The sequence below is a fragment of the Rhinolophus sinicus genome, linkage group LG05, assembly GCF_036562045.2.
Source record: "Rhinolophus sinicus isolate RSC01 linkage group LG05, ASM3656204v1, whole genome shotgun sequence".
Classification (NCBI taxonomy): Eukaryota; Metazoa; Chordata; class Mammalia; order Chiroptera; family Rhinolophidae; genus Rhinolophus; species Rhinolophus sinicus.
In genome coordinates, this window is record NC_133755.1 from 71,258,168 (window position 1) to 71,271,578 (window position 13,411).

The window sequence follows — 13,411 nt, forward strand, 5'->3', positions numbered from 1 at the left end:
AGACAACTAGTACCAGAAGATAGAGCAGATGAGATTGCAGAGGAGACAGGTGTTAGAAATGTAAATTAGTGTGTGATCACTAGAAAAGAAATTTCTTGTTGATGCTAGGCATTTTATGCCTGAAATAGATTTATAAACAAATCATTGGGAACTCTGGTGTTCCTCAATGTTCCAGATGATCAATGGAAAAAAAATTGGTATTAACAGATTTTCTTCTAAAATATTTTTATATATGCAAAAGAAAAACGTGTGATAAATGTTTAACACATTGATATCGTGCTCTTTAGGTTTGAATAAGCTACCTTTAAGAATTGCCGTACCAGTGCTGAGAATTCACATGAGTCTAAAGGTGATGGTTTCTTAAAGCAGTTAATTCATTTGTGAGAATATTGTTCCACATCAATTTTTAATTCAAACATTTATCATTCTTTTGGGGCAATTTTTAACATCTTTATTGAGCTATAATTGATATACATTAAACTGTGCTTATTAAAAGTGGACAGATTGATAAGTCAAAGTATCTGAATACACTTATGATATTAACACCACATTTAAGGTAATGAGCGTACCCATCAGCCCCAGAAAGTTTCCTCGTGCCTGTTTGCAATCCTTCTTTCCTTTATCCGCTCTTCCCCCTATCCCCAGGCAACTGATCTGGTTTCTATCACTATAGATTTGTTCGCATTTTCTAGAGTTTTGTATAGATAGAATCATAAATACATACTTTTTTTGGGGGGAGGGCAAAAGTTGGCTTCTTTCACTCAGCACAATTAATTTTGTTACATTTATCACTAATTCATTCCTTTATATTGCCAAGTAATATTTCATGGTGTAGTTATGTCACATTTTGTTTATCCATGCACCTGCTTGTGGACATTTTGGTCATTTCCAGTTTGGGGCTAGTAAGCTGCTATGAATGTGTGTACAAGTGCAATTGTGGAATGGCATGTGTAACATAAGCCACATTATTGGGCTGGATGTACAAGATCTTGCGTGGACATATGCTTTCTTTTTCTTCAGTATATATGTGGGAGTGGAATGCTCAAGAAACTACCAAACTGTTTTCCAAGGTACATGTACCATTCCCATTCCTACCAACAACGTATGAAAGTTCCAGTTGTTCCACGTCCTTGTTAACACTTTGTATGTTCAGTCTTTAGTTTTAGCCATTGTAGTGGATATGTAGTGGTATCTCATTATGGTTTAAATTTGCATTTCCCTAATAACTAATAATGTTAAGCATCTCATCATGTCCTTATTTACCATCCATACATGTTCTTCGGTGCAATGTCTATTAAAAGATTTAGTAACTAATATTTGTGTTTTTAATGCACTGTAACTTCTTTTTCTTAAGTGTTGCAATATGAAATAAATTTAGGAAACACAATTCTATGTCCATAAATATCTACTATGGATGTTGGAGATGAAAATTAAATATCATGTTTGGAATCTTTGGACATCTCTGAACACTTCATTCATTTTCAGAATTGACTTGCTTGGACATTAACAGGTTTCCAGATGGGAAGGTGTGCTATGTTTTAAGGAGGTAACTCTGGTAATCAGTTGGCTAATCAGATTGTGTTTCCTTACAAAGTACATAAGAAGGTCTAAATAGCGAGTCTCTTTGTATGTCTTCTTTATCTCTTTTAGACAGAATCAGAAGAGGGTCATTACAAATAGGGCTCAGCTGTTGTGGTCCTGGGGAAATGTAGACTAAAATCTTAAAATGCTCCTTTGGCTGACTGGATATCATCGACTATTTTAGATCATATTAATGCTGGTGGGAAGCAGGAAAACATATATGTGCTCATGTAAGATTTTGAGGCATATAAAATGTCTAACATTGGAAGAGACCCTGGTAGTACCTACCAAAACAGCAAATGCACGTACCTTTTATCTATAAGTTATACTCTATCTTACAAAAACACTCATATTGCATGACGTTATATATATATTTTAAAATATTCAATATAATTGTGTTCAAAATAGAAAAAAAAAGGAAACTACCTAAAGGAAGAGGCATTTATTAAAAAGAATGGGATACACACACACACACACACACACACACACACACACACACACACGTATATATCCAGAGTATATTGAGTGAAAAAATAAGCTTCATATCATATGAAAACTATTTTATTATTTTGAAATTATATGTATAGAGTGGGGTTCGTACCTTGGGAAGGAGTTCAACAATCATCGAAAAAGGCAATAATTTGCTTGTCAAAATAACCTTTGAAAAACCTTCTAACTACCCATCAAGTGGCCTAAGTATAATTTTGTGTGTGTGTGTGTGTGTATATATATACATGTATATATATATGTATATAAACACATGCACACATATATAAATATATATTTTGTATATATACATATATATGTACACATATATGTGCATTTGTGTGCATAACCCTGTGTATGTATAAATACACTGTTTAAGTACATGTATATATACCATTCAGTGCTTTTGTTTTTATTTCTTCCTCTGAGAGCCTATATTTGAATTCAAGGAAGTGAAGCAAGCCTGTGGCTCAGTGCTGCTGCGAAATTCTCAGTGCCCAGGAGACCATGTGGAGGTGTACATGCCGTCTGGTTAATGCCGGTCACCTCTACCAGGGTGGGGTTGGGGGGAGTTTCCGTTGATACTCAATAGTGTCCTTTGCTGCTCTGACGTGTGTTCTCCCCTGACTTTCCCCTAGGAGGAGCAGGACCTTCTCTTGGCAGCTGCCTACGTTTCTGATGCCCAGTACAACAGAAATGTCCCATTCAAAACATCCCCTCAGGCTATCAGGTAATGCAAGTGTTACATTGTCACGTGGAACCACCTGTCCTTCAGCACTTAGTATTCTTGAGGTCAAACCCAAACTGAGCACATGGTTTCCACACATAGTTAAGGTATGACATAGATTTGGATAAAATCCGATGCTTTTTTTAAAGTACTAGAGCATGGTGCCTCATGTGTAGGGAAGCATTCCACAAATGTATTAAGAAGGGATAAATGAGGAAATGAATAACACCCAGGACAGGAGGCAGGGCATCCAAGTTAACAACGTGTCATCCTTTTCCTCTTAGACATCGGTGTCTTCCAAGAGCTGCCTGTGAAAAGACTTTTTTTTTTTTTTTTTTTTTTATGATGCCTTTTAATATAATTCATACGTTTGTTCTTTTCATGAGAATTCAGCTTTTTTTCTCCCTCAGCCACTAAGGCCAAGAATTTGGCTCAAAATAAGGACAAAACATTTCTAACCATCAGGCCTGAGCACCAGCGCCTTTAAAAGCAGCACATGCCTCCCTCCTGGATGCCGTCCCTCAGGTTAGAGGGACTGTGCCCCCAGGAGGAAAGATAGCGTCACCGTGGGATCTCTCTGAGTCTCCCACGTCGAGATAGGCTATCATGCCCCGCAATTGTAGGTCCCTGTGACTGAGGGTTGGCTCACATCAGGCGCTGATCAGAGTTTTCTAACAGCTCTCTCTTATTGTCACAGCCGCCCCATGAGGAAGGTACTAATCCTAGCTTGGCCCTGTTCAGGGAACGTTCTTTGAGTTACGATAATATTCCGATTTTGTTCTTTAGCCTTTTATAGTGTGAATTCGATTACATGCGGCCCCTTGCTCCCTGGAGTCAAGGGAAATGAGCCTAGAGCCATCGCTGAGTATTTCATTCACCGTTAGTCTTGGGGAGCTGGAGTGCCGTTTAACTCCCATTCCTTGTTTCTAACCACCTCTATTCTTTTCCTCTACAGACTTTACTATTTTTACAACCACTGGACGATGCAAGGAGCCACATACTTCTTCATTTGCGTGGACCTTTCTCTCGCCCTCTTTGAGGAACCCGCATTGTTCCCACTGCCTTTCCTGGTAAGTGTCAGAAACCGGGTGGCTAACCACACCTGTTCATACATCAGTTGGATCCTGTGTCTCTTCCTTTTTTCCCCCCAAATTTCAGTAAATGTGAAATTGGTTTTGTTTTTATTGCTGGGGGCTGGGAGAATTCTGCCTCTTCTCCGAGCTGATGCTTCAATCATGAGGCCGGTAGAATTAGTGGGAGGTTTTTGTCTTCAGTGCACACAGGGATGGATCAGATACACAACTGGTATTTGAGAAGCATACTTATTTAATGGCAGGTAGACAGTGTGGTAACACAGTATGATATGTGACTTCCTGTTTTTGTCACATTTCCATCTTTTTTCATAGTCATAAATCATTGGTGCTTGTAGCTGATCACATGTGATTTTAAGTAATACATCAAATTAACCAACTATTCCAGATGGGTCTAAATAATAAATTGATGCCCTGTTCATGTTAATTCCCGACTCAATACTGCTTTCGCTTCTGAAAGTAGTTGTAACAGAGACCGTATAACTTACAAAGCCTAAAATACTTACTATCAGGTCCTTTAACAGATAAAGTTAATCAATCCCTAGCTTTAAAAAACAGGTTTTCATTATCTTCCATGATTCTGTGAGTAACTGGGCTCAACTGGGCAGACTTTCTCCACACGTGCCATTGGCTGGGCTGGTAGATATGGGGAAGCTCTATATGTCTCTGGAGGTTGGTAGGTTCTGCTGGCTGTCAGCCAGGAGCTCCTGGCTGGAGCTGGGGACCAGCACGTCCTGCGCCCTTCTACACAGCCCCTCCACATGGCTTAGGCTTCTCCCAGTGGGTGGGGGGCCCAAGAAGGAGCATTCCAGGTGCCAGCACCATCAGCCTCTGCTTACATCACACTTGCTGATGTCCCATTTGCCAGAGCCCGTCAACTACCCAAGCCCTAAGTCAACATGGGGGGACACTGCCCTAGTGGGTAGGAACCGGAAATGAGGTTCAGTGGGGGCCACCAAAGTGGTGGTCTGCCACACTTCCATGTGACCAGGAGTCCACAATTAATGAATTGTCTGTATAGAAAAATTTTAGCCCAGTGACTGTCAAAACAAACAGAGTCTGAAGAAGAGCTGTGCATTCCCAGACCTGGGCAGGGTCAGTTCCTCGCCAGCACCAGCCCACCCCGGCCAAGGGCACAATTCCACAGGGTCATCTCCTCAGTCCCTTTCTCTCTTCCTGAGTCCTTACCCCTGTTTATTATTGGTCACTTACCGCTTTGGGCTGCCTGTCTCAGTTTCATAGTGTTCCTTTAGCCAGCATTTGCACTTGAAGTCTCTAAAATCAAATGAGTTATGGAGGTGGGGGTGCTTTGGCCCACATCCAACTTTACCAAGCAAATCTTATTTTGAGGAGCGGTGTCCTGGAATTGCCCCAGGCCCTTTTGCAAGCCTGGCCTTGACAGTGAATCTCTGAGGTTAAAGGATGAAGAGACTGAGAGCTGGAAGGTTGGCAAGGGGCTGCAGCCCACATCGGCGCCTAGGACCCATGAGGGCTAGAGTAGGGCTAAGAGGACTGTGTCGTCTGCTGCTGTCAGGGCCCAGGGCCAGACACTTCCTCCCTGTCCATTAGGGAGTCCACTCCCTGCAGCCCTCACCCCAGACCTTTCTGTCTTCCTAGCCTAAGCCAGGTTGCCCCTTTCCTCAACTCTTTCTACTTTTCCCCTCTTCTCTCCCCATTGATGGAGGAAAGCATCCTCGTTAGGAGGAGTTACTGCCTCCTAACAATCACAGGTAAAGCCTGGGCGGCAGTCTCAGTTTGGAAATCTAGCTGCCCACAGGGAATTTGGAGTCCGTGACCCATAACCTGTGGAGGAGGTGGTCAGGACGTTGCACTGAGTCTCAGTGGCCTCCATTCTCTCCTCTAACCAGCCAAGCAGGGCAGCAGTGGCACTGATGTCTAAGGAATGACCCACCATTTCAAAACACATCTTTGGGGAGTTATTCTTACATTGGAGAGACTGAGCTTCTAGATGTCTGTTCTGAACGTGAACATGGGGTTGAGAGCACAGAAGACTCCTGCCTCTACCATCCCTGTCCTCCCCTTCTCTGAGAAAATGCCTCTGCCTGCTCAATCAGCCCCTCCCAGGAAGCCCTGGGGGTTGGGTCATGGAATTTGTGGCTCAAGGGCAGGTTTCCTTTTAACAGGAAGAAACTATTCCAACCAGCAAAGAATTTTGCTGCAACTTTCAGTAAAATGAAGGGACATCGCTAATTCTCAGGGGTGGCATCCACATGGCATGGGGAGCATGTAAGAGAACTAAAGCTGAGCCTCCAGTGGCAGGGCACTGTGTTCAGTCTCTGTTTTCTGCATGCAGGTGACCTCGATAGCAGAACTACTCTGTCTGACCGCATTCTTTGGGAGACTTGTACATTTTGCGAATGTCACTCCTCAGATGGTTTTCTGGAAGGATACAAAGAACATCTGCATCATGGTAACCATCGTGGTGAGTGCTTAGTATGGTGCCTTTAAGAGTTTGTGGTCCAAGGCAGACAGTGGAAAGACTCGATGCATTTGACTTGAGTCAAGCATCAATAACAGATGTCAGTACAAACACCATCAGCAGAACTGCTAGCAAACCACAGCTGGAGAGTGAGCTAACAGGGCGAAATGTAACAGTGTGAACATTTGAACATTTGAACTAAGAGCACTTCCAAATGAACAAGAAATAAGGCAGAAACTCCAATGGAAAAATGTGCTGAAAACAGGTGAAGGCAACTCGTAAATGAAGAAATAAATACTGGTAGATATGAAAATAAATGATTAACTTCACTAATTAAGAAATTTATATTAATACAATAATAAAATACCATATGTTTGCCTGTAAAACAATGTTAGCAATGTCTAGAGAAAACAGAACCACTTCTACCCCACTGGAGGGAGGAATAGCTGTCATTCTGGGAGGTGGGTTGGCAGTTCCTTTGAAAACCTTAAATGTGTGTACGCTTGCACCTGGCTTCCATTGGTGGGAACTGATCTTTAGGACAGAAGAATGTGCTCAAAGCGTTAGCCACAAAATTGGTCATGGCTGAGCTGCTCATAATGAAAAACTGGAAACAACACCACTTCCTGACGAAAGATGTGTGTTAGATAAAATGTGGCACATCCACACAGTCCTTTAAAAGGGTGTTAAAGCACATTTGTCTCTTATCAAGGAGAGATGCTTGTTAGCTATTATGTCAAAAGAGCAGGTTTCAATACAGTTGGATCACATCTTTGTTAAGAAAAAAGGGAAGACCGTTAATACATTCATAGAAGAATTTGGAAAGATATATACTAAACAGTGATGCCAAGTGAGGTGGGATGATGTATTCTGAGATGCTGCTGTAATGAGCAGAAAGGCCACTTCAGTGACCAGCTAAGGGTACTTTATGTAACTGGCATGTCAGCACACAGCCAGCGTGCCTGAACCGTGGTTCTTCCTAATTCACCCAGGGCTCAGTCCCCTCACCTGTGCCCTTTTCACTTGACGTTCTTTTCCTGGGGGGCCATCCATTCTCAGAGCTTCCATGAACACGTAGTTGGTAGGGGTCCCCATGTTGTAGCTGATCCTCATTTCCCCTTGAGTTGCTCTCCTCTCAGTTGCCAAAAGCTGACTAGTCGTTTCCACATCAGTGTTTCAACTCAAGCCCACCCTCTTCCTCCCCACAGCTCCCCTGGCTGTTCTACTTTGTCCTCCATTACCCAGTGCCAAGTCCTCCTCACCAAGCTTCCCCCTCCTGTCTGTCCCCTCAGCCTCCCCACCCCCTCTGGGTGACTCCAGCTTCCTCTGTAGCCCTCTGCTCCCTGTTCTCCCATTTGGCCCATGGCAGTGGTCTCTGATATGGCCGTCACCTGCTCTCTGCCGCATGCCATTCTGCTCCCATGATGTGGTCCAGGCTCCTGCCACCCCTTTCGGGAACTGCTGTGGTCACTTCAACCTCAGATCCCTGATCCAGAGACAGTTTAGATGCCGCTGCTGGATTAGTTCTCCAGAAGCACACCACAGATCCATTTCCTCCCTTGCTCAAAATGTCTGCAAGCCCCGCAGACTGTGAGCGCTGTGGCTCCCTGTCCTGCAAAGGTCTCCCAGGCTTGCGTCACTCCAGCACCCAGCTGCCCACTGCCCACATGCACTGCTGGCTTGCCTCCACTTGCAGCATCTCTTTTGCCTATCCACTGTCTTTTCTTGCCCTTTCTCTAAATATTTGTTTTGATTTCCCTTCACACAGCTGCTGAACCCTCAGAATATTCAGACTCTCTCTCTGTACTTTTCTTATTTTTAGAAATGTCTTCATATTCATTATTTAAAAAGTGATACAAACACACTGGATCTGGAATGGTACCTGCGACTGTAGCTTGGGCTCAGTGCTGCCTGACAGGGAAAGGTGGGGGATGGCACAGGCAGGAAAATGGTAAAAAAGGAAAAGAAAAATAATAGGGAAATCCAAACAATACAGAGTATATAAAACAGAAAAAGGCACCTTACTGTCTTCCTCCCTGGAAAGAATATACTTGTTTCATGGCTATTCCTGTTGCGTGGCCCTCACAAGGCCAGGCTCTGATGCTCATTTTTATCCCCTCAGACTTCCAGCACAGTGGGTAGAATAGGTCGGGCACACAGCACTGGTAACATTTAAATCAGGTCATCATGCCCCCTGCTTCAAATCATCCAACAGCTTCCATTTTCTCACCTGAGAGAAAAGCTACGGTCATTGTCATGGCCAAGGTTCTGTTCCTCTCTTCTGCTCTCTCTGAGGTGGGGCCACCTCAGCCTTGCTCTGCAGAGCCTTCTCCTGGTGCATTACCCCCCTGCCACCCGCCCCGTTCTGCAAGGCCTCATCCCTTGCCCCCTCCTCAGAGGCTCCCCTCAGGCCCTCAGCCCTAGCCCGGGGCTGTAGGCCCCCTGCTGCACAGGGAGCACACTTACCCTAAGTTCTGCTCTCCTTCCTGCAGGAAAATGCGCCCCCTGTGGACTGGCCTGCCAGCACTTCCCTTCAGCATCTTGCTCTCTCTCTCCAGAGCTGGAGCAACTCCCTCACTTAAGAGGCTCTCAGGCCCGGTGTGTGGAGTGAATCTGCCTGCATCCAAATCCGTCCTGCACCTCTTACCAGGGGGCATCTCCTTCCTGTGCCCCCATCGCTCTGATTTGCAAGCCTTTTTCCAGGCCCTGGGAAAACTTACCTTTTGAGCTTGGTCCCCAAGTCACCTGCCATAGGTCCTTGTCACTTCCTGCTCCCCTCTGCCCTCACCCCCAGGACCCTCTGCTTCCCAGACATGTAGAGACAGCTCCCCCTAGAGTCCCTTTACTGTGTCTTTCTGCCTTGGCTCTTGACCTGTTTGAGTTTTATCTTTGTAAAAGCTGTCTTTGCTTTAAGATTATACCAGGAGCGCCTCCTCCATGAAGCCTCCTCAAGCAACATCACACTGCGTGATCTGCCCATCCCTGCACCCCTGGGACAGTCACACAGTGCCCTCCAGTCAGTGCCAGGGCAGTAGCACTGCCAGCTCTTCCTGTGTCTGTCCCTGCACTGGATCTCACTGCGTCCTCTGTGTTTCACCACCAAAGGGACTGAGCTAACATGTTCTGTGATGGTAGATTATTCTTTTTTACTTATCTTTTTCTAATACACACTGGGTTCTAACTGTCCTCAGTTGATCACAAGCCTGACATTAATCAGGATCAAGGATTTTTTTGTATTCTAGTGTCATGCAGGGACTCAGCTCCCGCTCCCCGCACAAAAATGCAGGACATGGTGAGGCCAAAAAGGAATGCCGATGGAGCCATAGATAGGGGAGTCATACCACGATATTCTCGCTGGTGGCTGGGTTGGAGACACAGGAAGCAGGAGCCACATGATCCACAATCTGCCATCCGCTTTTCTGCCAACCAACGAACCCCTTGCTAACTGCAATCCGCGATTGCTAGCTCAGCCATGGCAGATATATATCAGTGGTTAATTGGCTAACTGGTTATAGCTAATAGCCAACTAGTCACAGCTGATAGCCATCTACTACTACCTGAGCCAGCACCTTTCCACATGAGGCCGAGAGCCTGCAAAGTGCTCTCTGGGACTCTGTCCCTACACTCCACCCCTCCAGGGTCTCGCCTCACAGTCTACACGACAAGCGTCTCCCATGAGGGGTCCTGGGTCAGGAGCCCAGCTCTCGAGAAAACGTTTCAGTCCAGTTCAAGTAATGTCTCAGGGGGTGTCCCTCGATGTCCACCTACTTTCTGGGCACAGCCAGGGTTTCTCGGGGTATCACTAGTCTTTTTGGACACAGCCAAACTTCCTGGGCACAGCCAGGGTACTCAGGGCACCCTGCTGGAACAACGATGGCTCACAGACAAGGTGCTTACATATTCTCAACGGCGGCCGGTCGAGACACAGGAAGTAAACATCCACCTACACCCCAACAAGGGGTCTTCCTGTACCACACACAGTCTTGCTGGTGGCCGAGCAAGACACAGGAAACAAACATCCGCCAGTTCTACTACATGGTGTTACGTTCCCAAGCAAACAGTCAAGCGGTCCATCAAATCAGGGATGGAGGGCAATTCTCCATAGTCCACAGTCATTCTCCAGGTCTGTGCGTTGGCCTCACAATGTGTGCCCTCTATGCAGGGCGAGGGCTCCAAGTCCTCCCCAACCTGGGCGTGAGGGACCTTGACCTCACCTGCATCCTCCACTGAGGACTCAGCAAGCGTTTCCTCCTGGGACTACAAGTCCCGCATCTGGGCTGCCTCACTTCCCAGGCCGGAACGACCTTTGCTTTCTCCAGCCCATGCTGGTGGGGGAACCATCTATGTCCTCCCACCCCTCCACGGGGGTCTCTGGCAGTTGCACGGCTCTTTCTATGCTGGTCGGAGAACTGTCCACATCCTCTCCTGCTCCCGGCGCCACTCCTCCTGGTCCTTCTGAGACTGAGTGTTCATACATACAAACTGCTCCACTGCCCTTCCGAGAGCTTTGGCCGGCACGATACCCTGCTGTACCATGTGTCATGCAGGGTCTCTGGTCCCGTTCCCTGCATAAGAATGCAGCATATGGTGAGGTCAAAAAGGAATGCCAATGGAGCCATAGATAGGGGAGTCATACCACACTATAGTCTCGCTGGCAGCTGGGTTGGAGACACAGGAAGCAGGAGCCACACGATCCATAATCTGCCGTCCGCTTCTCTGCCAACCAACCAACACCACTTGCTAATTGCAATCCGCGATTGCTAGCTCAGCCATGGCAGTTATATCAGTGGCTAATTGGCTAACTGGTTACAGCTGACGGCCAACTAGTCACAGCTGACGGCCATCTACTACCTGAGCCAGCAACTTTCCACGTGAGACCGAGAGCCTGGAAACTGCTCTCTGGGGCTCTGTCCCCACATCTAGATGGTCATACCTCTGTCCCTAAGCTAGACAGCCTCTGTCTTATGCGTGAACCTGAAGTAAAGTTAAAGTGAAGCAGGCAGCAGTGTGGGGATGCATTGCAGTGCCACCCACAGCAGGGCTCTGACGTCACACTGCCTGGGTTCCAGTCCCATCTGCCCTTTATTAGCTGTACCACCAGGGCCACAGTGCTCACCCTCTCCAGGCCTCAAGTGTCTCCCTCTAGGAATAATGCCCACGTGATGTGTGTGAAGAGGATAAAGTGGAGTCATCTGTGGAAGGTGCGTACTATGCTCCATGGCACACAGTAAACATGCAAATGGAGCGGCTACTAATGTTCTACTACAAGGCTGGAATCGTGCTGTGTATGAAACTTGCTGTTTTCCCTGACGTCTGTGACTCTCCTTCTGTGTCAGTGAACAGGCATCCACAAGGTCACTCGCTCTGCCCTGCTGCAGTGCAGGGCTGACATCGCTTTCCTGTGTCTCACAGCTCACCTTGATTGATCTGATTACTTACGGGTCCCTGAAAGCTGCGAACATCCACAGCGTGCGGTGGTCAAGGGCCTTAAGGCCAGTCTTCCTAATTAACTTCCCTGAAAGTCGTCAGGTAAGGATGTGATTACAACTCGCAGGGGCTCGGATTTGCTTTTGCAGAAAGTTAGCTGGTTTCTTGTCAGTGAAATGAAATTTTGTCTTCACAGATCCGAAGGACTTTCCGCAGCATCCGGAACGCTCTGCCCGATATCCTCTACGTCTTCCTCCTGTTCATGTTCAGTGTGCTCATCTTCTCCCTTATGGGCTTGAAGCTCTTTGGGGACAGGTGAGCACGCCGCTCTGGGAGCTTCCGCCTGTGAGTTCTTCCAGGTTGGGGTTCAGCCTGTTGGTAGCAGAATCTGTCACCCTTTGCTATCTTCCTCCTTCAGACACTCCTCGAGTGCTCTTGAAGGGGGAAAAGTGTATCAGAAACCACAACTTCATTTATGTGTGCAGTTTTTCACTTTGTGTTTTTGGTTCCCCTTTAGAGGACTGAAAACCGTGGAAGGATCGCCCTACTTCACGAACATCCTGGAAATAATGTTCGAGCTCTACGTGCTGGTCACCACTGCAAACAGCCCCGATGTCATGTACGTGTCTCCCCAAGTCACTTGCACGGACCTCTGCTACCGAAACATAATTCACTTTGTTAAAAGCACGTGTCTCCTACAGCTGTTTATTCATATTCATTGTAAACATTTTTGAGGAATACAGCATTTTTTCACTAACGATAGCATAGCTTCTCTATTTAAAACTAAATTTAGGTGAATTTTTTATTTTTTAAACTGGAAACAACAGGACACATCACTTGGGATACAACTGTTAAATATTTGAGCTTGCTCTCCCTTCTGCACTTTTCTTGAAGGTGAACATCTGAGCCATCTTTTTAAAGGAATTGTGGCTTGTTCTCCTGAGCAATGGTGTAGTTTCTGGCTAAAAGAAACAGAAAAGAAATGTAGAGATGCATAGGTGTCACCTTCTCACCGAAATGCCAGTTTTGTACACGTGTGGACATTCTAATGTCCTTCTTGCAGGTTTACCTTTTTCACGGTAGGATTATTAAACGGTGCCATGCTGTGTAGACACCTTCTCAGGTCTGCACTGTGGACAGAGCTCTCACTGCAAATGCAATCCCTTCTCGTGCAGTCCTGCCCTCTGGGGGAGGATTAGCACTTCAACTTGTTTTCCTTGTTGCTCACTCTTGGGCCGGGCTCTGGCCAACATGAGCAAGGTCAAGTCCTGGCCCTCCTTGAGTTCTCTTGGACCTGCTCAGACCTGGGCTGCCACATGCAGGTACCCCAATATCCCCTCCTGTAGGAAAGCCAGTCTCTGGCAAAGATGGACTGAGCATGCGTCCCAACTTATGACTTGTCCTGGCATGATTATCGGTGGTGCCCCTTTCATTCACATCGTCTCAATGTGGATAGAAAATTATTGGGCCCTCGAGCACGGCAGCCTGGTGTCCCTGCAGAGCCTTGAGTGTAACCCTGAGCCACCCGTCAGGTTCCCGCTGTAATTCTGGGTGAGTTACTCTCCTTCCTAGGCCTTGATTTTCTCATGGTGAAGGGAGGGAGTGGGATGGGGGATCTCCAAGGTCCTGCCTGCATTGAAAGTCAGCACCTCTATAAGA

The 13,411-nt window shown here is 46.4% G+C and overlaps 1 protein-coding gene across 1 annotated transcript in view; it reads left to right on the top strand.

Moving 5' to 3' along the window:
* Nucleotides 1-13,411, top strand: part of LOC109458224 (two pore channel protein 2) — a 51,069-nt gene that overhangs the window by 13,556 nt on the left and 24,102 nt on the right. The window contains exons 2-7 of the mRNA XM_019751678.2: nucleotides 2,706-2,797; nucleotides 3,750-3,864; nucleotides 6,200-6,328; nucleotides 11,738-11,854; nucleotides 11,949-12,067; nucleotides 12,270-12,371. Of these exons, the coding sequence (XP_019607237.2) occupies nucleotides 2,706-2,797; nucleotides 3,750-3,864; nucleotides 6,200-6,328; nucleotides 11,738-11,854; nucleotides 11,949-12,067; nucleotides 12,270-12,371 (674 nt within the window). The remainder of the gene's footprint in view (nucleotides 1-2,705; nucleotides 2,798-3,749; nucleotides 3,865-6,199; nucleotides 6,329-11,737; nucleotides 11,855-11,948; nucleotides 12,068-12,269; nucleotides 12,372-13,411) is intronic.